At 32.9% G+C, this 23,108-nt stretch overlaps 2 protein-coding genes across 2 annotated transcripts; both read left to right on the forward strand.

The window, feature by feature from the left end:
• The first annotated feature begins 1,538 nt into the window (after positions 1-1,538).
• On the forward strand, positions 1,539-6,628 carry LOC123882865. Its single transcript, XM_045931507.1, has 8 exons — positions 1,539-1,595; positions 1,945-2,278; positions 4,041-4,264; positions 4,606-4,989; positions 5,122-5,199; positions 5,292-5,406; positions 6,079-6,129; positions 6,250-6,628. The coding sequence occupies exons 2-8, from the start codon at positions 1,967-1,969 to the stop codon at positions 6,331-6,333; spliced, it is 1,248 nt and encodes a 415-aa protein (XP_045787463.1). The 5' UTR covers positions 1,539-1,595; positions 1,945-1,966; the 3' UTR covers positions 6,334-6,628.
• Positions 6,629-11,075: 4,447 nt separating this feature from the next.
• On the forward strand, positions 11,076-21,467 carry LOC123882864 (dentin sialophosphoprotein-like). The gene is made up of 12 exons (XM_045931506.1): positions 11,076-11,488; positions 13,208-13,431; positions 15,097-15,164; positions 15,424-15,495; positions 15,638-15,984; positions 16,094-16,162; positions 16,243-16,331; positions 17,571-19,772; positions 19,905-19,982; positions 20,075-20,189; positions 20,862-20,912; positions 21,033-21,467. Exons 1-12 carry the CDS (start codon positions 11,177-11,179, stop codon positions 21,084-21,086), a joined length of 3,681 nt encoding a protein of 1,226 aa, XP_045787462.1. The 5' UTR covers positions 11,076-11,176; the 3' UTR covers positions 21,087-21,467.
• The last annotated feature ends 1,641 nt before the right edge of the window (positions 21,468-23,108 follow it).

The raw sequence follows: 23,108 nt of genomic DNA on the forward strand, positions 1-23,108 counted from the left end.
TTCAAATATTAATATTCTATTTTTATATGGTGCATTTGTCAAACCAAGAGTCTCTACACAAACCACAATGAATCTCTACACAAACTCATTGATTTTTATACTTAGCAATGAGTCCTCATTATTAATAAAATTTAGTCGTTAAAAAAAAATAATAATAGTCCTCAAGAGAATTTTACCTTATAACCTTATATACTTTCATCGCAATATTTCGGTTGAATTGGCCATTTTGCCCTTATATATAGTATAATCTCAATAGTTCACTTTTTCACACATAAAAAAATTAGATCTTCCGTGTTCCGAGATACTTTTTAAACACTCGTTAGTATTTTTCATTTTATATTTAATAATAGATAGATAGGCCGATTTAAATTAGATAATGCAAGCTTCTCTGGTCGAATAATTTCCACGCTAACCACAATAATTTTCAATAAAAGTAAAATTAAAGAGTTAAACACAAAAAATAGTTCTTTTTTTTCAAAAGTTTTGTTTTACAACTTTTCTTTCACAAAAAAAAAATAATAAATTCAACTTTTAGATAATCAAAACATAAACACAAATCTTATGATTATAAAAAAAAAAAACACAAATCTTATGTTATGTATAATAAAAAAAATACACACTAAAATAAAATAAAATCAGAGGATACCATTGCAAATTTGCAATGTGAGAGAAAGTGAATTAAAAAAACTACCTACTATAACTCTTTTTTATTTTTTTATTTTGTTAAATCCTACTATAACTCTTTTTGGTTACACTATAAGCCTATAATTAGGGGTGTACATGGATTGCACAAATCTGGTTGACCTAGTCAAGTCCACCAAATCCAACCCAAAAAAGAGGGTCGGGTCGGAGTTAGTGGGTGAATATGGATTTTAAAAATGGAAAACCCATAAAGAAAACCGGGTTTCGGGTAAGACCAGACCCAACCCAAAAAACCACTAGTGTTATGTATTTTGAAATAATTTTTATGAAAATACTAAAGATTTTGTCGTCTGATTATTAAATATTTTTATATTGAAAATAAGTTATACTATTTTTTATGAAAATAAAAAGAATGAAATTTTTTTTATAAACAAATATGATAATTAATCGCACTATTCATCGTTTAGTCATTTGATATTAAAAAAAATAAAAAAAATTCATTTGGACACACTACCCAATCCGTAAATTAGTGGATTTACACAAAAAATGAGTGATCATTTTTTATAGTGAAAAAAAGTTACACTATTTTTAAAAAAAATAGAATGGTTGAATTATTTTTATGAAAAAATATAATGATTCGATATTTAGATCTTTAATATAAAAAAATAAAAAAATAATTTGGGTAACCCACTACCCAACCCAATCCAACCCAGAATTTAGTGGATTTACCCAACCCGGCCCAACATTATAACGGGTGGTTATTTTACTAGACCCAAATTGGAGTATCCTATGTTGTTCGGGTTTTGGTTTTGGTCAAATTCAACTCAATCCGGCGCACTTACACCCCTACCTATAATATATATTTCTTAAAATTAAAAATAAAAAATATAAAGCATAGAAAATAATTACGACGAAGTAATAAAGATTTCAATTTCATCATCATCGTCTCGGAGGCTCTTAGAAATGAGTATTGGGCCTAACTCATCCTTACAAAACCGGCTTGTAAGGTGAGGATTGCCTCTAGTATATAAACACTTAGTCAGGCCATCTCTCAACCGATGTGGGACTTCTTAACACACCCCCTCGCGTCCAGCGCTATTGGGCTTGGTACGCGGATATAAATGGTAGGTGGCCCGATATCGGGTGGTCCAACAGATCGTGGAGAGGCTCTGATACCATCTTAGAAATGAGTATTGGGCCTAACTCATCCTTACAAAACCGGCTTGTAAGGTGAGGATTGCCTCTAGTATATAAACACTTAGTCAGGCCATCTCTCAACCGATGTGGGACTTCTTAACAGAGGCCAAAGGGCAATCCCACAACCATGTACGGCGGACCTTCCTCCAAATTAGGCCGCGGCGGCGGCCCAAAACGTCTCCGCAATTCATTCCCCCCTCCTCCACGTCACCGTCCACCTTCCTCCGCCAATTCTCGTCTCTCCCTCGGTGGCTCCGCCAATAAACCGCCACCGGCGGTGGAGGAAACTTTCAGCTTTGTATCTGGAAACAATCCCCCCGCTTTCTCTATGATCATAAGACTTGCTCCAGACCTTGTTGAAGAGATCAAGCGCGTGGAAGCACAAGGTGGCACTGCGCGTATGAAATTTGATCCTAACCCAAATAATCCCAATGGAAATGTATGTATCTTGTTCTTACTATTGCTATTTTTTTCATACTGTGTTGTTTTGAATTGTTTATTGGTTTTTGATTTTATGTGATTGCTGCACTTGCATTTTGAAGTATAGTTTGTGTTACTCAAATGCTAAATTTTTTGGTGTTAATCCCCCGGTTCACAATGGAAGGGGGTCATAGTAATCCGGAGTTTGGTTTAGACTGTTAAGTAAAGTCTGGTCAATGATTGTTTCGGTCAGAATTCAAAATTGGGTTCTCCTGAACGATTTATTCTTAAATTAAGCTTATTAACCACTCGAGCTTTAGTCATTTGATTATAAAATGCTAATTTTTTACCTGGAGTGGAATTTCAATTTGTTTAATTTTGTTTTTAGCAATAATAATAATAATGCTTTTGAAGTATAGTTTGTGTTGATCAAATGCTAATTTTGTTGGTCTTAATCCTCCAATTCCCAATTGAGAGGGCTCTAGTAATCCGGAGTTCGGCCGATAGTTAAGTAATAAAGCTCTTGTTACTGTTAGGTTATCACCTATTTGCCTTTGAGTTTATTGGATTGGATTAGATTCTTGTTGAGAAAAATAATAATTTGGAAGAGTAATGTTATAAAGAAGGGTAGTAGAAGCCTTGGCACAAGTGTTGGAGTTACTATCACCTGACTAGTTATTCATAGTCATAAGTCATGGGTTGGATTTGTGGAGTTAGGCTATTTTGTAGGTTTGAGTCGTGGAATTAGACTTTTTATTTGGGTGAAATTTTGCCAAATGTGGTTTTGAATCAACTTGATATTTTGTAAAATTGATTTGGTTAAAAATTAGTTTGAAGTGAAGTCATTTTTGTTTGATTGTTTTTTAGTTACCCTTAGTCATAGGTCATGGGTTGGAGTTGTGGAATTAGTCTGTTTCGTAGGTTCGAGTGATGGAATTAGACTTTATTTGGGTGAATTTTTGCCAAATTTGTAAAATTGAGTTGTTTAAAAATTAGTTTGAAGTGATTATGTTTTGAAATATTTGTCCTCTCGAAAAGCAAATTTGATGTAAAACCTAGAGTAAATTTTTTACCATAATGTAAATTGCAAAAGTCATTTTAAACGACTCTAGTCAAATCGAGGTGAAGTTAGGTGGCAAAACAATTTTGATTGAAAACACAAGTTCCACCTTGAAAAGAGATAAGACCAGAAAATAGTTTATAATGAGTGGCTCCCCTCACCCTACAAACTGGTTTTGTAAGAATGAGTTGAGTTAACTCTAAAAAGTATAATATAAAGTTTTACCAAAAGCCCGTGTAATAAGAAAAAACTCGTGTTTGACACTCCATATCGTGTATCCAAACATGCAACTAACAGGTAAATGTGAGATAAATTGCTTACGATGGGCTCGAAAATGGGTTTGGCCCATCTCTTTACCGCACGTAACAGGAGTTGGTGGCTCCCAAAAAGGAGTAATATTAATATTCATCACACGTGCATATTATAGATTCAGTCAGTGGTGGATATGCGGCCAAATACATTGTTCACTTTAACCCGGATCTAGATTCAAATACTTATAGTATTGTATTGATGATAACAGGAATATAAAACTAACCACCATTGACTGATTTGCATAATTTGATAATTTTCCATAAACATTACGAACTTTTTTATTTGAGATTATTATAAATACCATTGCACATTAGTTCCTATCTACCATCTTTCGTATTGGTGTGTTTGCCTTTTTGTAGGAATTTTTTCATATGTAGTTTGAAAGGCTGTTGTTTTTTCTTCATACCAGATTATTGACTTAGGTGGGAAGGAGTTCAGATTTACGTGGTCGAGGGACGGTGATCTATGTGATATTTATGAACAGCGCCAAAGTGGTGTAGATGGAAATGGGTTGCTTGTTGAATCTGGGTGTGCCTGGCGCAAAGTGAATGTACAACGTATCTTGGACGAGTCAACTAAGAATCGCGTCAAAATGCGGTCCGAGGAAGCCGAACGCAAGCTGAAGTCACGCAAGTAATGTTACACACTCCTTACTTATTGTCATACTCTTAATTTTTTGCACTATGCCCTTTGAAAACCTTGTCTTCAAACTGTGAATTTATCATGGATTGCATTTGGCATGTGTTAATGAGAAAATGCACTTGATATATTTGGTTATAATTATCTTAATAAATGTTTAGATGGTATTGAGTGGAGGTCTACGAAAGTATTGTGCACTCGTATTAAATTTTTTTTAGGGTTTTTGCAATAAAAGACAATCAATATATGCACGAGCATGTATAAATTCCAAGCAACTGCTAGGGAAATAATTTTGAAGCTTAGTTTTAAAGTCTTGATGGTGATGTTTGAAACAGTTATCCTTTGAAAGCAGATAACGCGGACGTTGGATCTCAAAACAACTTGACAGAAATGAGTACCAAATTTAGAAATAGTGAATCCGGGGTGAGCCATGATATTGATTTGGATGGTCGCAGGGAAAGCAACAGAAGAGTGCCAGCAAATGGTTCTAAGCAAGGCACAAAACGTGGAATGGTTTCCTCCCCTGTGAAAGAAAGTAAAAGACGAAGACCTAATTCAGGTGAAGAGGTGCCTGAAGGAAGAAAGGATTCAGTATTTGTAGATAGAAGTAATGGTGACCAAAAGAAGAGAGAATCCTCCTCAGACGAAAATAGTTGCTCTTATTCAAAGTTTGAAAAGGAGGAACCTGAATTAAAGGGACCTATAAGGACTTTCTCCCAGTAAGCAGTTATTCTTTATTTTCTTTTTTAATTATTTTTGTAGTAGTTAGTGTGGTGGTAGTAGGGTTCTTTTGACTTAACTGTTTTTTTTATTTGTTTGTTCTGATATATGTTTTCTATATGCAATGCTAGATATAAAGAATATGCGCAGGAGTACCAGGATAAATATCAGAGTTACCTCTCCTTGCGCAAGATTTTGATGGATTACACGTAATATGATTGAAAGTTTCTTTGCTTTTCAGTCCAAGTCCGTATTACAATTCCTTGTCTGATATTTTGTCCAACATTTCACTCATTTGCAGGGATGAGTTTAACAAACTAGGTGTTGATTTAGAAAATGCTGAAAGAAGTGGGAATCAGGATAGATATGATGGCATTGCAGCACAAATTATGGAATCTTATAGGCGATGTGGATCGGTATGTTTTATTTGTCTTCACCCATGCATTTAGTATTCACGTATACTATATTTGTTTAGATCTCAAATATTTTTTTTTGACAAATAGAGCTCAAATATTGAAAAACCATGTTTGTACATTCTTGACTTTGTTCGGCAGTTAACTATTTCTCAAATTGTACCTGGGGACCTTTTATTTTATCTCATCCCTTTACCTTTCTGTTTTGAACAATAAATATTAAAAATATATCCAAATTACATGTGTGAGCAAGACATAAAATCTTGTTAATAATTTTCACTTAGGAATATATGATTAATTTGTGCGCCCCTCCTATTAGTTCTACCATAACTTGTTAACAGTAATGAACTTATGTTCATTGATGGTGCATGTGACAAAATTAATCTTGTGTGTAGTCATATAAGCTGGTTTATCTTATCTATTAAATAGCAACCTGATTTAGGTATTGGCAAGTGTCAGCAAAAGTAATTAACTGATAATTGTCTAGTTTACCTCGACTAGTTTTGGTTAAGTTTGAACAAATTATTGAATCAGCTTTTATTAGACATTTGTGTTTGGGATATTGTAGTTTTTTTTTCCACTTCTTTTCTCAAGTACTCCATGTGGTAACTAAATTGTAACATTCTCATATTATTCAGTATCTAGTATCTAAACATACCATGATGTTAATTGCAGAGACACATGAGACTGAAGAAAATATTTCTTGTGATTCATGAAGAACTGCTGGTAATTATTTAAATATTTTCAAACCTTAATCTGAATTTCTTTTATTAAATTATGAATATTTTTCCTTCATAGGTAGAGTTTTTATGTGTTCATCACACTTCTTTTTCCCACTTCATGCAGAGTGCCAAGCAAAGCATCAAAGACTTTGCTGATTGGTATAGATATACAGACTGGAAATACAAGATTACTATATTTGTTAGATGAATTGTTGTGCAGATTTGTATGTGCACTAGTTTTGGTAGAAATTTGGGTAGAACCTCATATTTGTGCATAAATAAATGTATTTTAATTTATGCATAGGTCAGACATTTCTTTGGCTTAGCCTTTTACATCTGGATAAATGTTGTATTGCTTTTCTTGTCAAACAAATTTAGCTTGCTTCAACATCCACATTGTTGGAGAATTTTGTGACTGATATTTCAAGCTTTGTTGAACTTATGTTTGGTCACTAACATGGTCATTTGTTGCCAATAAAGTAAGGAATTATTATTATTATTATTATTATTATTGTTATTATTATTATTATTATTATTATTATTATTATTATTATTGTGAATAATAAATTTTAATTTTTGCAACTTATTTTCATTCGAGGTATTTATGTATTTTTACAATTTTTTTTCCCCCACAATCAAATATAAGGGAGAGAAAAATTCATTTTTTTTTCCCTCTATTTTTCCCTAATATTTTTTATTTTCTTATCTTTCAACTTTTTCTCCCTTTCTGCAAACAAAACATTAGTTCCCATTTTATTTTAGGTGTTAAATGTATTTTTCGTACCTACACCCACCATTAGTACCAATTTTTTTTGTCTCTATTTTTGGTCTTCTAAAATTAAAATTGTTCAAATGTGATTATTGACTTTGTTTTTATACAATTAAGTGAATAATAAGAAAAAGGGGAAAAACAAAGTCAAATATATCATTAAGATTATTTTATACTATAATAATGTAAGAGACCAACTTGAAATTTTTTAAAAATATAGATGAACAACTTGAAACTAAAATAAAGACAAGTAGCCAAATATGCAATTAAACGTCATATATAAAATGACGAGTGGATTCTCTTCCTCACCCATTAAGTGAAATTGTTGCAAAAAATTCAAAATTTGTAGGAAATAGAGTTGCAAGAGTAAAGATTATCATTGCTTCCTCTCCCTGAAAAAATACTCGAGAGAATTTTTTTCCTTTGAGAATGAGACCTTGAGGTCGAGGTCGATAATAGAAAGACTTGCCACCAAAAGCATTATGATGGATCACAAGTAGACCCTCCCAGGAAAAAAACACCACCTAAAATAGCAACTTAAAATGTTTTGCATATACATAAGTAATAGCTTAACTGACAATAAATTTTTTGTTAGATTGAACGCTTTTCATCTGATTCGAACTCTAAACTTCACAATTATAATTTATATACTACCTAGTATAAAACGAAATACAAGTATTGAATAGTGACAAGTCAATGTATTTAGCTTAATTTTTTTATTTTTTATTTGAACATTAAAAAACATATGTGACAATCTCACGATGTAAATGTTTATTTATCTCCCTTGTGCTTTTATCTTCTACCTTTACACACAATTTACACACAAAATGAGATGATGCAGACCTCTTCTAACTTAACCAAGATCCTGAGTTCAATTCTTGATTTCGACAGACAGTAGTATTAAAATTTGTTTGCCACCTATTTAGATCTCACAAAATTCGAGAAATTAGTCTCTACAATTGAAGATACCAAATTTATGAAAAAAAAAATCAAAATACTCTTACAACAATTTTTTGCTGCACAAACATCATTTCCCATTCTTTTTATTTTAGTAAAAAAAAAATAAAAATAAAACATTCACATCAAATACATCATGTCCCAATAAAAAAACACATTCAGCATAAAATATTCAGCAAAATAAAAAAATAAACTCAACAGTAGTGTGTGTCGATGTTGATCACAATCCCCATCGAATCACTCATCAATTCCATTACATAATGACGATGGCAATGCTATGAAGCTTAATTGTTAAAATGTTTGTCACCTATGTAGCACCTTTAGATTGATGGTGTGTCTGGCGTTTGACACGTCACTGACATATGTGGTTATATTCAGTTAATTCAATTTACTCAAATTATTAACACTGTAGACGTGTTAGTATGGTATTTGGTGTATGTGTCGGTGCTTCATAGATTGTTTTGTTTTGTTCCTATCAATAATCTGTTTTGTTCCTATTTTTAAGTATATCATCTTTCTATGTATTTTTTTAAAATTTTATGCGTGAAATTACAATGAAGAATATAAAACTTGCAACGTGGTTAAAAGTAATAAGGATAAATTAGTAACTTTGGTGGTAATCGATTTTAATATATTAGTAGTAGATAATCGGCAAATAATTTTTTGATTTAATAAATAATTATTAATTAATTGATCTAATGTACCGGTACATTGAATTTTTTCATATGTACCATAGAAGCTCCCTAATAAGTTTGAGGGCTTTTCTTACTTGTTGAGGACTTTTATCCCTCAACGGGTTTTATTAGGAAATTGAGGTTTTCATGTAGTGTGTGATTCTTAAATAAAGAGTAACATAATTCTACCAACTATATGGTTAAGGGTGCATTTGATCTGCTAAAACTTAAGGGATTTGACAAGACAACTTTAGTTGTATCGTACATGTTTGATTTTAAATTTTTTCTCAAATAACTCAATAGCACCTAATTGGAACGACACACATGAGATTCAAATTTTTAGCAGTATAACACTTCGATATCAACTAATTGGATTACCTTTGACTCAAAAAACCTAGTTATCAGAAAAGATTATTAAGTTGTTACCAATTCTACCGATAAGAACTAAGGAAATAAATTAACCAAATTGAAATGTAAAACACTTAAGAATTTAAATGTCGACAATGTAACAGTTCAACATTAACTAGTTAGATTAACTATGACTCAAGAAACGTAATTCATATGAAATGAGTGATAAGTCTCAACTAATTTTCTCAACGGTGACAGAGGGAATCAATTCATCTTAGTTAATCTATTTAACTTGACTTAATTGGAATGATAAACACTTAAAAATTTGGATTTCAACAATCTAACAGTTCAATATCACATTGTTAGACTGACAACTATTGTTAAGTCACAACTATTGAATTTTCAATCTGACTTTTCAACCTGACCAAATTGAAATGAAAAACACTTAAGAATTCAAATTTTGACAATCAAACAGTTAAACCTCAACTAGTTAGATTAACTATGACTTAAGAAATGTAGTTCATATGAAATTATCATTAAGCCACTGTTTGGTAAGTCCAATAAGCTAGCTTATAGCTTATAGCTTATTGAACTAGCTTATAAGCTTGTTTGAAAAAAATGTGAAGTGTTTGGTAACGAGCTTCTCTAACTAGCTTATAACGTTTTTTGAGATGCTATTTCAAGTAGCGTATGAGCTTATAGCTTATAGTTTTTTCATTTTATTTCATATTTACCCTCATTAATTTTATTTATTTATTTTTTAAAAATTATAATAACTACCCACTAACACTTACCAAAAAAAAAAACTACTCACTAACCATGTATTTTTATGTCATTTTGTACTTACAACAACTAAATTTGCCGAACACTTTAATTTTATTCTACTAGCTTTTCAGCTATAAGCTACCAGCCATCAACTATCAGCTATAAGCTAGCTTTTCAGCTATCAGCTAGCTTATAGCTTATTTTTACCAAACAGAGCCTAAGTCTCAACTAATAATAATGTCAATTGTGACTAAAAAATCAAAATTTATAGATCAAACATATATGTAAACATAACTAATTATGTTTACTTTCATTAAGGAATTCAAAATTTTTCAATCAAGTCGTTTAATATCACCTAATTTGACTATCAAGATATAAGTAGCGAATGTTCTGACCTAAAAATCAAATTTTGAGCTCCTAATTTTTGGACAAATATTTGATAATGCTCTATACATATTTGCAAAATCATCATAAATACACATCAACTTAAAAACATGACTAAAATTGCATGCATAAACATTTTGTAAGGATGAAAACATGACATGTTTTTAAGAAGACGGAAAATTAAATTTAGTAATTTTGCAGAGACAAAAAACTTATTTAACACTATAAAATAATTATGAATTACTAAAAATTAACGGTATTACAATAGAATATTTAAACATATTAAAAATTATAAGTTTTTTTTTGTAAAAAAAAATGTATTTAATAATTATATGTATTAATTGTTAAATGGTAAACAAATATTAAACTTTAGAAACTAATAATATTAAAAAAAAAAACTAAAAGAAATAATATTTAAATATTAAAATCATAGTTGAATCAAATAATAATAATAATAATAATAAAATTGTTAAAATCATAAGGTTTTTTTGAGAAAATATCATATGTGGTCAAAATACGAAAGTCATATTATTTTTATAGGATATTAAATAATTAAATCATATTAAAATATTTGAACCTTTGTTAAAAAAAATTGATTAAAAAACCGTGATTGATGCATGCTTAAAATAAGTTGTCAAAATTGCTTAAAATATTTGAAAGATTTGATGCATATTGTAGAACAATTGATGATTATATTTATATGAAGGATATAATTGTAAATATTCAAAACTAGTGTTTAATGAAAAAAGAACTTAAAAAAAAAACCAAATCTACATTAAATACTTGCCACTTATTAACCACATCAGTAGTGTACCGAGAATTCACCTGATCAAAATATAAACACAAATCTTAGGTTGTGTATAATAAAAAAAAATACACACTAAAATAAAATAAAATCAGAGGATACCATTGCAAATTTGCAATGTGAGAGAAAGTGAATTAAAAAAACTACCTACTATAACTCTTTTTTATTTTTTATTTTTTATTTTATTAAATCCTACTATTACTCTTTTTGGTTACACTATAAGCCTATAATATATATTTCTTAAAATTAAAAATAAAAAATATAAAGCATAGAAAATAATTACGACGAAGTAATATAGATTTCAATTTCATCATCATCGTGTCGGAGGCCAAAGGGCAATCCCACCACCATGTACGGCGGACCTTCCTCCAAATTAGGCCGCGGCGGCGGCCCAAAACGTCTCCGCAATTCATTCCCCCCTCCTCCACGTCACCGTCCACCTTCCTCCGCCAATTCTCGTCTCTCCCTCGGTGGCTCCGCCAATAAACCGCCACCGGCGGTGGAGGAAACTTTCAGCCTTGTATCTGGAAGCAATCCCCCCGCTTTCTCTATGATCATAAGACTTGCTCCAGACCTTGTTGAAGAGATCAAGCGCGTGGAAGCACAAGGTGGCACTGCGCGTATGAAATTTGATCCTAACCCAAATAATCCCAATGGAAATGTATGTTTCTTGTTCTTACTATTGCTATTGTTTTCATACTGTGTTGTTTTGAATTGTTTATTGGTTTTTGATTTTATGTGATTGCTGCACTTGCATTTTGAAGTATAGTTTGTGTTACTCAAATGCTAAATTTTTTGGTGTTAATCCCCCGGTTCACAATGGAAGGGGGTCATAGTAATCCGGAGTTTGGTTTAAGAGTTAAGTAAAGTCTGGTCAATGATTGTTTCAGTCAGAATTCAAAATTGGGTTCTCCCGAACGATTCATTCTTAAATTAAGCTTATTAACCACTCTAGCTTTAGTCATTTGATTATAAAATGCTAATTTTTTACTTGGAGTGGAATTTCAATTTGTTTAATTTTGTTTTTACTAATAATAATAATGCTTTTGAAGTATAGTTTGTGTTGATCAAATGCTAATTTTGTTGGTCTTAATCCTCCAATTCCCAATTGAGAGGGCTCTAGTAATCCGGAGTTCGGACGAGAGTTAAGTAATAAAGTTCTTGTTACTGTTAGGTTATCACCTATTTGCCGTTTATTGGATTGGATTCTTGTTGAGAAAAATAATAATTTGGAAGAGTAATGTTATAAAGAAGGGTAGTAGAAGCCTTGGCACAAGTGTTGGAGTTACTATCACCTGACTAGTTATTCATAGTCATAAGTCATGGGTTGGATTTGTGGAGTTAGGCTTTTTTGTAGGTTTGAGTCGTGGAATTAGACTTTTTATTTGGGTGAAATTTTGCCAAATGTGGTTTTGAATCAACTTGATTTTTTGCAAAATTGATTTGTTTAAAAATTAGTTTGAAGTCAAGGCATTAACGTTTGATTGTTTTTTAGTTACCCTTAGTCATAGCTCATGGGTTGGAGTTGTGGAGTTAGTCTGTTTCGTAGGTTCGAGTGATGGAATTAGACTTTATTTGGGTGAATTTTTGCCAAGTTTGAAGTGATTATGTTTTGAAATATTTGTTCTCTCAAAAAGCAAATTTGATGTAAAACCTAGAGTAAATTTTTTACCCTAATGTAAATTGCAAAAGTCATTTTAAACGACTCTAGTCAAATCGAGGTGAAGTTAGGTGGCAAAACAATTTTGATTGAAAACACAAGTTCCACCTTGAAAAGAGATAAGACCGGAAAATAGTTTATAATGAGTGGCTCCCCTCACCCTACAAACTGGTTTTGTAAGAATGAGTTAAGTTAACTCTAAAAAGTATAATGTAAAGTTTTACCAAAATCCCGTGTAATAAGAAAAAACTCGTGTTTGACACTCCATATTGTGTATCCAAACATGCAACTAACAGGTAAATGTGAGATAAATTGCTTACGATGGGCTCGAAAATAGGTTTGGCCCATCTCTTTACCGCACGTGGCAGGAGTTGGTGGCTCCCAAAAAGGAGTAATATTAATATTCATCACACGTGCATATTATAGATTCAGTCAGTGGTGGATATGCGGCCAAATACATTGTTCACTTTAACCCGGATCTAGATTCAAATACTTATAGTATTGTATTGATGATAACAGGAATATAAAACTAACCACCATCGACTGATTTGCATAATTTGATAATTTTCCATAAACATTACGAACTTTTTTATTTGAGATTATTATAAATACCATTGCACATTAGTTCCTATCTACCATCTTTCGTATTGGTGTGTTTGCCTTTTTGTAGGAATTTTTTCATATGTAGTTTGAAAGGCTGTTGTTTTTTCTTCATACCAGATTATTGACTTAGGTGGGAAGGAGTTCAGATTTACGTGGTCGAGGGACGGTGATCTATGTGATATTTATGAACAGCGCCAAAGTGGTGTAGATGGAAATGGGTTGCTTGTTGAATCTGGGTGTGCCTGGCGCAAAGTGAATGTACAACGTATCTTGGACGAGTCAACTAAGAATCGCGTCAAAATGCGGTCCGAGGAAGCCGAACGCAAGCTGAAGTCACGCAAGTAATGTTACACACTCCTTACTTATTGTCATACTCTTAATTTTTTGCACTATGCCCTTTGAAAACCTTGTCTTAAAATTGTGAATTTATCATGGATTGCATTTGGCATGTGTTAATGAGAAAATGCACATGATATATTTGGTTATAATTATCTTAATAAATGTTTAGATGGTAACTAGTGGAGGTCTACGAAAGTATTGTGCACTCGTATTCATAAATTTTGAGGGTTTTTGCAATAAAAGACAATCAATATATGCACGAGCATGTATAAATTCCAAGCAACTGCTAGGGCAATAATTTTGAAGCTTAGTTTTAAAGTCTTGATGGTGATGTTTGAAACAGTTATCTTTTCTATGATCACTGATGATTTCTATTTTGCTCTGGACTTTGCCTCATATATTTGATTATTTAATAAAAGTATCATGTGTTAGATTACGTGTATTTAGGTTTGTGGATTCATTTTGATTGAGAAGAATTATGAATTTCTGTTAGCAGACACCCATCAAAAAGTGTATTTAGGTTTGTGGATTCATTTCTGTTAGAAGAATTATGAATTTCTGTTATTAACAACCCAGCAGTTGACAGCTGTCCTAGCACTTAGTCGAGGATTCTGACCAAATTGATAAGTGGTGGGAGCTCAAACAGAATTAGGGAGGGAAATGGTTGTTAATAGCGCGCTATAGTGGTTTAGCGTTGCGGTGAGGCCCTCTACTGCTACGCCATAGGCTCGCGAAGCGCCACTGTGAGTAGCAGCGGTTGAAAAGCAGCACGATTGCGTTTTCTGCATGTGTTATTTATTTTTTTTTTTTTGGGGGGGGGGGGGGGGGGGGGGGTGGATTGAAATTTTTTAATTTGTTGAGGGTAATTTGTTTCCGTGTTCCTTCTCCTTCCTTTTTGAGTACTTTTAGAACTTGATGGAATGTTATTATAGTTATTCATTATGGTTGTCTCTTTAATTTTGTGTATTTTTCTATGTTTTAGTATTTATGTATGTTGTTGGGATTTATTTTTACTTTCTACATGGATTTTTTGTCTTCATAATAGCGGTCATCCCGCTATTACCTATACTGCTATAGCATTTTTGGGGGTCGGCGCTATGCGCCGCTGTCTAAGATTAATAACATAAAATATAAATAATAGGATTAACAATTTTTGGATGTAGACTGATTTTGGGAGTGGAGTGAATGGAAGAGCCGGTATTCTGGACTCCTTGAAGTTTAGATAAGACTTGTGCTTGACATTTACATTGTAACATTTCCTGTTGGTTCTGCAATCTTCTTGATTTATTATTCAGACCGAAGGATAGGAGTAACCATCAATATTAATTTTGGTATTTTATTTCTACTGTACCGTTCTAACAATTTTCTACTACGTAATGTTGCAATATACAATACAAATACCACACAATTAACACTTCAATTTTTTAAAAATAAATGAACTATTGATGAAGTTGTAATCAGCCATTTGGCCTGTAAAAGATTTTCTTGGTTCAGAATAGTTCTATTTCTAGTGTTAAAATTAAAAGTCTAAATAGGCTGCTTAGTTTTTACAGAACAGAACTCAGATTTTTTTCCGTTTCTGATATTACTTTCCATACTGTACATGATGTATGGATATTTCCTCCCATTTTTTGTCCAATTAATAATTTATTATGTTCTCATGATAGAGCCATTGTCTTGGAGCCTGGGAATCCGTCCATGAAGAGCCAGTCAAAGGCATTGGCAGCTGTTGAGGGTAATTTTTCTTTTGCTACCTGCATTTATGATTTAACTTTTCCTGAGTTTTTAAATTTGCAAATTTCAAGTTGCTATTTTTCTGTATCATTGGGATGAGAAACTTGGAAAAAAAATATTCTTGATGATGTTGGGTATGGTTATCTTCTTATCACCACTCTATTTTGTTTTGCCAAAGACTTCTACTTTTGTTGCATTTAGTTTAATGATGTTTATGTTTGAACTATCTAACTGAAGAGCTATGTACTTCCCTTGACTAGCTACATCATGGAAGAATTACACTAAAAAGAAAGAGGCTTCACTTAAGAAAAAGAAAGCGGAAACTCTTCAAGGTATTAAAATTTACATCTTTCCAACACTGTTTAAATCAATAGTAAGATGACATTACATAGAAGTATTGAAATCGTTAATATAAATATTTGTTAGCTCATCTTCTCATGTAATTTATATGCAATGTCTGGAATTTTTTCATAGTTGGAGGCCCCTCAAAAACCACTCAGAGATCTGGATTGATGTCAACAAGTGCTACTGCTAAGGGCAAATGTTCTTCTCCTCTTACATCTTCACCTGATCATTTTGCTCCTTCTTCCTCTCCACGGGGAGCTTTAAATAACTCTAAAAGCCTTGATGATGCTGTGCCATCACAAATGACTGACAAGCAAGATACCAATGCTGTCGCTGAGAAAGAAATCCCTACCAGGACAAGCAATGTTATGAGGAACAAACCAGGAGGCAAAGGAAATAATGGATCTAAACCAATAGATTTGCAGAGCATGTTAACTTCTCTCCTAAAGGATAAGCCTAACGGAATGACTTTTAAGGTGCTGTATAAATTCAAATATATAGCTATTCTTCTTAGGCTTGTTTTTACCATCTCTAACTTTATGATTAATCAAATTTTATCTAATTGCTTTCCTCTTATGATTATAGGCCTTGGAGAAAGCAGTCAGCGACAAACTTCCCAATTCCATAAAGGATCTTGACACCATTATAAAAAGAGTAAGTGGTGGAAATCTTTTGAAGATATTATTTTACGATACATATGGTGATCTAATTTTTCATTTGATCTTGAACATCAGATTGCAAAATATCATCCTCCTGGAAAGTACATTTTAAAGACAGCGATGGATTTGGAAAGCTCCAAGAAACCTCAGACTGAAAGTGGAAGGTACCTATTGTTTCACCTAACGTTATCACTGGATACTAGTACTGCAAGTGTGTCTTTTTTTGGCCCATAATTTATTTAAGGTGTACTTATTTTGATTGTGTATCGTTTATGTGCTTACTGAGCTATTTTAGAACCTTCTTTAGTTTGTTAAGTTGGAAATTCCGCCTTCATTGCCATCTGCCCTAGCCGCCTGGTTGCGGCATTTGGGTGGCCTTCATTGCACCCTCCAACACCTTCTTTGTGTTGGATGTGAAGGAGTGGATTTAGTCCCACATTTATGGCTTGCAGAGTAGTGATAAAGTTTGGGCAGTCCTCGCCTTACAAGTCGGTTTGTAAAAGCCTATCCTAGATCTGTTGTTGGGCTTCCCGCGTTGTCCACGTTTCAGGCTCATTGGGGCCTTAGCGTGAAGGGGGTGTTGGAAATTCCACCTTCAGAGGCCGTTTGTTATAGCTTATTTTAGAAAAAAAAAATCACTTTTTTTATAAAAATAATCACTTTTAATTGTTTTGCATCTGTTTGTTACAGATTTTTAAAATAATCAGAAGTTAAAAATAATCAGAAAACAACTAAAAATGATAAGCTACTAAGAGTAGCTTATAAAATAATAGATTTTTTTTAGAGGAGAGAGAAAAGAAATGTTAAAAGAAGAAAGTTATTTGTAATTAAAAAAATCACTTTTATAAGTAGTATCCAAACAAACTAAAGATTATTTTATTTAAAAAAAGTGATTTTTATTATAATAAACAAACACAAAGTAAATTCAACTTTTCTAAAAATCTCTAAAAACTAATCTCTAAATTATTTTACATCAAAATCACTATTTTTTTAATCTATAACAAACGGACCCTCATTGCGGTTCCGTCCCTAGCGGCTTAATTGCAGCATTTGGATTGTCTTTGTTGCAGCCTCCAACACCTTCACTGTGTTGTGTGCGAAGGGATGGATTTAGTCTCACATTGTCTAGAGATATGGCTTGGGTAGTGTTTTATATAGCTTGGGCTGCCCTCACCTTACAGGCCGATTTTGTAAGGGTTGAGTAAGGCCTAACCCAAATTCTAAGAGTTACAGTGCTTATAAATTTCTGTTAAGTGAGTGGATTACAATACAAGCTTGACTAGTTGTATATATATAGTCTAGTAGCTACTGGGCTTTATATCTTTTCCATCAGTTTCTTAAAAATCAATCTAGTACTACATTCTCTCTTCCTCTGACTCTTTAAATTCAATATGTTTGTACAGTTCGCCTGAAGAAAATCATAACCAAACACCTGCCCGTGAAGAGTTTCATAATCAGACATCAGCTCCACATGGAGGTGTCGAAGAGAAAGTTCCAAATGACGATTTGGTGGAAACAATTCAAGTAAAATCCCCAGTAGAAGAAGAATCAAACACATTGGAAAAAATTGACATCCAACATGCTTCACCTGATATATTTGGTGACAAAAAAGGTTCTGATTTTAGTGAAGGGAGGGCAGGCAGCTCTAGTGCTAGTGGAAGTGATAGTGATAGTGAAAGTAACAGTAGTGACAGTGGAAGCGACAGTGGAAGCCATAGTAGGAGCAGAAGTAGAAGTCCAGCTGGATCAGGGAGTGGGAGTAGTAGCGACAGTGAAAGTGATGCATCATCCACCAGCAAGGAGGGATTGGAGGGTTCTGATGAGGACGTCGATATTATGAGTGATGATGAAAAAGAGCCAAAGCACAAAGCAGAAGCCTGTGATCAAATGATGTCCTTACCCATTCCAGTAAAATCTCCTGATGGAAGATCTGTGCAGAATGAGGTTGATGAGAAGCAGGACGGCAATGAATCTGATGCAGTTGATATTGAAAAAGACTCACCTGAGGGACATGAAGCTACAATGATGGTAACTGCTGATACCATTTCTGATAAAGTTGGAAAAAATGCAGAAGAGACAAAGCCTTTTTCACCTGATTATCAACAGCTCCAGGAGCGCAAAAACTATATAGGGAGTTTGTTTGATGAAAGGGAAAGTGAATTCAAAGATAGCTCTAGGAACGATCAGTTTGACAGCTCTGATAGGCTATCTAAAGGTAAACATAAGAGGGGTCCCGAATTGAAGAACATTGATGAGAAATCTGAACGTGCAAAGAGGTTGAAAGCAGGAAACTCCGCTCGTGAATCATATTCTCCGGGTACAGATGTGCAAATGTTTGGGAACTCTAGAAATTTTTCTCCTTACGAATTTACTGAAGACACTGGTAAGGGCCCCAATACTCAAGTTGGGAATAGAGCTGACAGACAAGGAAACTCCAATCTTGGTTTCCAGAAAGGATACAATCGAGCACTGCCTGGAAAATCTAGTTCAGATTTACCACAAACAGGTCAAAGGTCCTTTGACCAAAGTCCTCTAGGAAACCCTTCCTATCCATTGGAAAAATCAGATCAACCTGGTGAAAAAATAAGGCACAATAGGAAACACTCAGGAAAGGACTTCCGTGCACGTGAAGTGTCTAATGTGCCGGAAAATAAATCACAGAGAGATGCTCAAAATGGAGATATTTATGCCACCGAGAAAAAAGTCCCCAGGAATTCCAGGGATGGAAGTAATGGAAGTAAGCAGTCACTGTTATCCATGGATTCTAATTTCCAAAGACAAGGTGAAATGGTTGGTAAGTTAAAGGAAGACCGACAAGGTACGCTGTCACATTTGGGAACATCGCCCAAGGATAACAACAGAACTGGTGTTAATAAATCCCCTGCTGTTAATGGGCGAGGTATCTCACTTCAAAGAGAGCTTTCAGACTTGGAGTTGGGAGAACTTCGCGAGTCCACTCCTGATGAAACCATTGTTGCAAAGCAATTTGAACGAAAAGGTTCGTTTAAGCACATGGAAAACAAAGCAAATACTTCAGAGGACGTGAATTCAAATATTGCTAAAGTAAAACCTTCATTGAAAGCAACTTTAGATTCTGGAAGGCCAATCTCAGTGTTAAGTTCAGGTTTTCCGAGCAATTTGGAAAACACAAATAAAAAGAATGTAGATTGTCATTTTGAAGAATCAACAAAGTCTCGTTCTAGAGTTATGCAAACTCAATCGCAACCTTTGAAAGCAGATAACGCGGACATTGGATCTCAAAACAACTTGACAGAAATGAGTACCAAATTTAGAAATAGTGAATCCGGGGTGAGCCATGGTATTGATTTGGATGGTCGCAGGGAAAGCAACAGAAGAGTGCCAGCAAATGGTTCTAAGCAAGGCACAAAACGTGGAATGGTTTCCTCCCCTGTGAAAGAAAGTAAAAGACGAAGACCTAATTCAGGTGAAGAGGTGCCTGAAGGAAGGAAGGGTTCAGTATTTGTAGATAGAAGTAATGGTGACCAAAAGAAGAGAGAATCCTCCTCAGACGAAAATAGTTGCTCTTATTCAAAGTTTGAAAAGGAGGAACCTGAATTAAAGGGACCTATAAAGACTTTCTCCCAGTAAGCAGTTATTCTTTATTTTCTTTTTTAATTATTTTTGTAGTAGTTAGTGTGGTGGTAGTAGGGTTCTTTTGACTTAACTGTTTTTTTTATTTGTTTGTTCTGATATATGTTTTCTATATGCAATACTAGATATAAAGAATATGTGCAGGAGTACCAGGATAAATATCAGAGTTACCTCTCCTTGCACAAGATTTTGATGGATTACAGGTAATATGATTGAAAGTTTCTTTGCTTTTCAGTCCAACTCCGTATTACAATTCCTTGTCTGATATTTTGTCCAACATTTCACTCATTTGCAGGGATGAGTTTAACAAACTAGGTGTTGATTTAGAAAATGCTGAAAGAAGTGGGAATCAGGATAGATATGATGGCATTGCAGCACAAATTATGGAATCTTATAGGCGATGTGGATCGGTATGTTTTATTTGTCTTCACCCATGCATTTAGTATTCACGTATACTATATTTGTTTAGATCTCAAATATTTTTTTTTGACAAATAGAGCTCAAATATTGAAAAACCATGTTTGTACATTCTTGACTTTGTTCGGCAGTTAACTATTTCTCAAATTGTACCTGGGGACCTTTTATTTTATCTCATCCCTTTACCTTTCTGTTTTGAACAATAAATATTACAAATATATCCAAATTACATGTGTGAGCAAGACATAAAATCTTGTTAATAATTTTCACTTAGGAATATATGATTAATTTGTGCGCCCCTCCTATTAGTTCTACCATAACTTGTTAACAGTAATGAACTTATGTTCATTGATGGTGCATGTGACAAAATTAATCTTGTGTGTAGTCATATAAGCTGGTTTATCTTATCTATTAAATAGCAACCTGATTTAGGTATTGGCAAGTGTCAGCAAAAGTAATTAACTGATAATTGTCTAGTTTACCTCGACTAGTTTTGGTTAAGTTTGAACAAATTATTGAATCAGCTTTTATTAGACATTTGTGTTTGGGATATTGTAGTTTTTTTTTCCACTTCTTTTCTTAAGTACTCCATGTGGTAACTAAATTGTAACATTCTCATAATATTCAGTATCTAGTTTCTAAACATACCATGATGTGAATTGCAGAGACACATGAGACTGAAGAAAATATTTCTTGTGATTCATGAAGAACTGCTGGTAATTATTTAAATATTTTCAAACCTTAATCTGAATTTCTTTTATTAAATTATGAATATTTTTCCTTCATAGGTAGAGTTTTTATGCGCTCATCACACTTCTTTTTCCCACTTCATGCAGAGTGCCAAGCAAAGGATCAAAGACTTTGCTGATTGGTATAGAGATAGAGACTGAAAATACAAGAGTACTATATTTATTTACATAATAAATTGAAACTTGCTTATCAAGGCTTTAGAACTTTTGGGTTATACAGGAAAGTACATTTGTTAGATGAATTGTTGTGCAGATTTGTCTGTGCACTAGTTTTGGTAGAACCGTATATTTGTGCATAAATAAATGTATTTTAATTTATGCATAGGTCAGACATTTCTTTGGCTTAGCCTTTTACATCTGGATAAATGTTGTATTGCTTTTCTTGTCAAACAAATTTAGCTTGCTTCAACATCCACATTGTTGGAGAATTTTGTGACTGACATTTCAAGCTTTGTTGAACTTATGTTTGGTCACTCACATGGTCATTTGTTGCCAATAAAGTAAGGAATTATTATTATTATTGTGAATAATAAATTTTAATTTTTGCAACTTATTTTCATTCGAGGTATTTATGTATTTTTACAAAAAAAATTTTCCCCCAATCAAATATAAGGGAGAGAAAAATTCATTTTATTTCCTCTATTTTTCCGTAATATTTTTTATTTTCTTATCTTTCAACTTTTTCTCCCTTTCTGCAAACAAAACATTAGTTCCCATTTTATTTTAGGTGTTAAATGTATTTTTCGTACCTACACCACACCCATCATTAGTACCAATTTTTTTTTGTCTCTATTTTTGGTCTCTTCTAAAATTAAAATTGTTCAAATGTGATTATTGACTTTGTTTTTATACAATTAAGTCAATAATAAGAAAAAAGGGGAAAAACAAAGTCAAATATGTCATTAAAATTATTTTATACGATAATAATGTAAGAGATCAACTTGAAACCTTTTAAATATATAGTTGAACAACTTAAAACCTAAAATAAAGACAAGTAGCCAAATATGCAATTAAGCTTTATATATAAAATGGCGAGTGGATTCTCTTCCCGACCCATTAAGTGAAATTGTTGCAAAAAATTCAAAATTTGTAGGAAATAGAGTTGCAAGAGTAAAGATTATCATTGCTTCCTCTCCCTGAAAAAATACTTGAGAGAATTTCTTTCCTTCGAGAATGAGACGTTGAGGTCGATGTCGATAATCGAAAGACTTGCCACCAAAAGCATTATGATGGATCACAAGTAGACCCTCCCAGGCAAAAAAACACCACCTAAAATAGCAACTTAAAATGTTTTGCATATATAAGTAAATAGTCCAACTGACAATAAATTTTTTGTTAGATTGAACGTTTTTCATCCGATTCGAACTCCAAACCTCACAATTATAATTTATATACTACCGAAACGAAATACAAGTATTGAATAGTGACAAGTCAACATATTTAGCTTAATTTTTTTTATTTGAACATTATAAAACATATGCGACAATCTCACAATGCAAATGTTTATTTATCTTCCTTGTGCTTTTATCTTCTACACTTTACAGACATTTTACATACAAAATGAGATAATGCAGATCTCTTCTAACTTAACCAAGATCCTGAGTTCAATTCTTGATTTCGATAGATAGTAGTATTAAAATTCGTTTGCCACCTATTTAGATCTCACAAAATTCGAGAAATTAGTTTCTACAATCGAATACCAAATTTATGAAGAAAAAAAAAAGATCAAAATACTCTTACAACAATTTTTTGTTGCACAAACATCATTTCCCATTCTTTTTATTTTAGTAAAAAAATAAAAAAAAAATAAAACATTCACATCAAATACATCATGTCCCAATAAAAAAAAATTTAATTTACATGCATCGTCAGTGTAAAGTTATTTTACACATGCATTCAATAATATACAGACACATCATATATGATATTTAAAAACACATGATGTGTCACGTTCATTAGGGAATAGATTCTCTCAAGTGTGATTTACACTTGAGAGAATAAAGTGTAATCTAACACCATCTAAATTCATTTTCTCTAAATTTTTATATGTTTCTCTCCAGTGGCGGAGCTAGCCCGAAAAATTGGGGCGGGCCGCTACAAATATAAATCGAACATGCAAAAGAAATTACTAAAAAAAAGATATATCATATCGAAAGTTTGTCT

Source organism: Trifolium pratense, linkage group LG5 (assembly GCF_020283565.1).
Source record: "Trifolium pratense cultivar HEN17-A07 linkage group LG5, ARS_RC_1.1, whole genome shotgun sequence".
Lineage (NCBI taxonomy): Eukaryota > Viridiplantae > Streptophyta > Magnoliopsida > Fabales > Fabaceae > Trifolium > Trifolium pratense.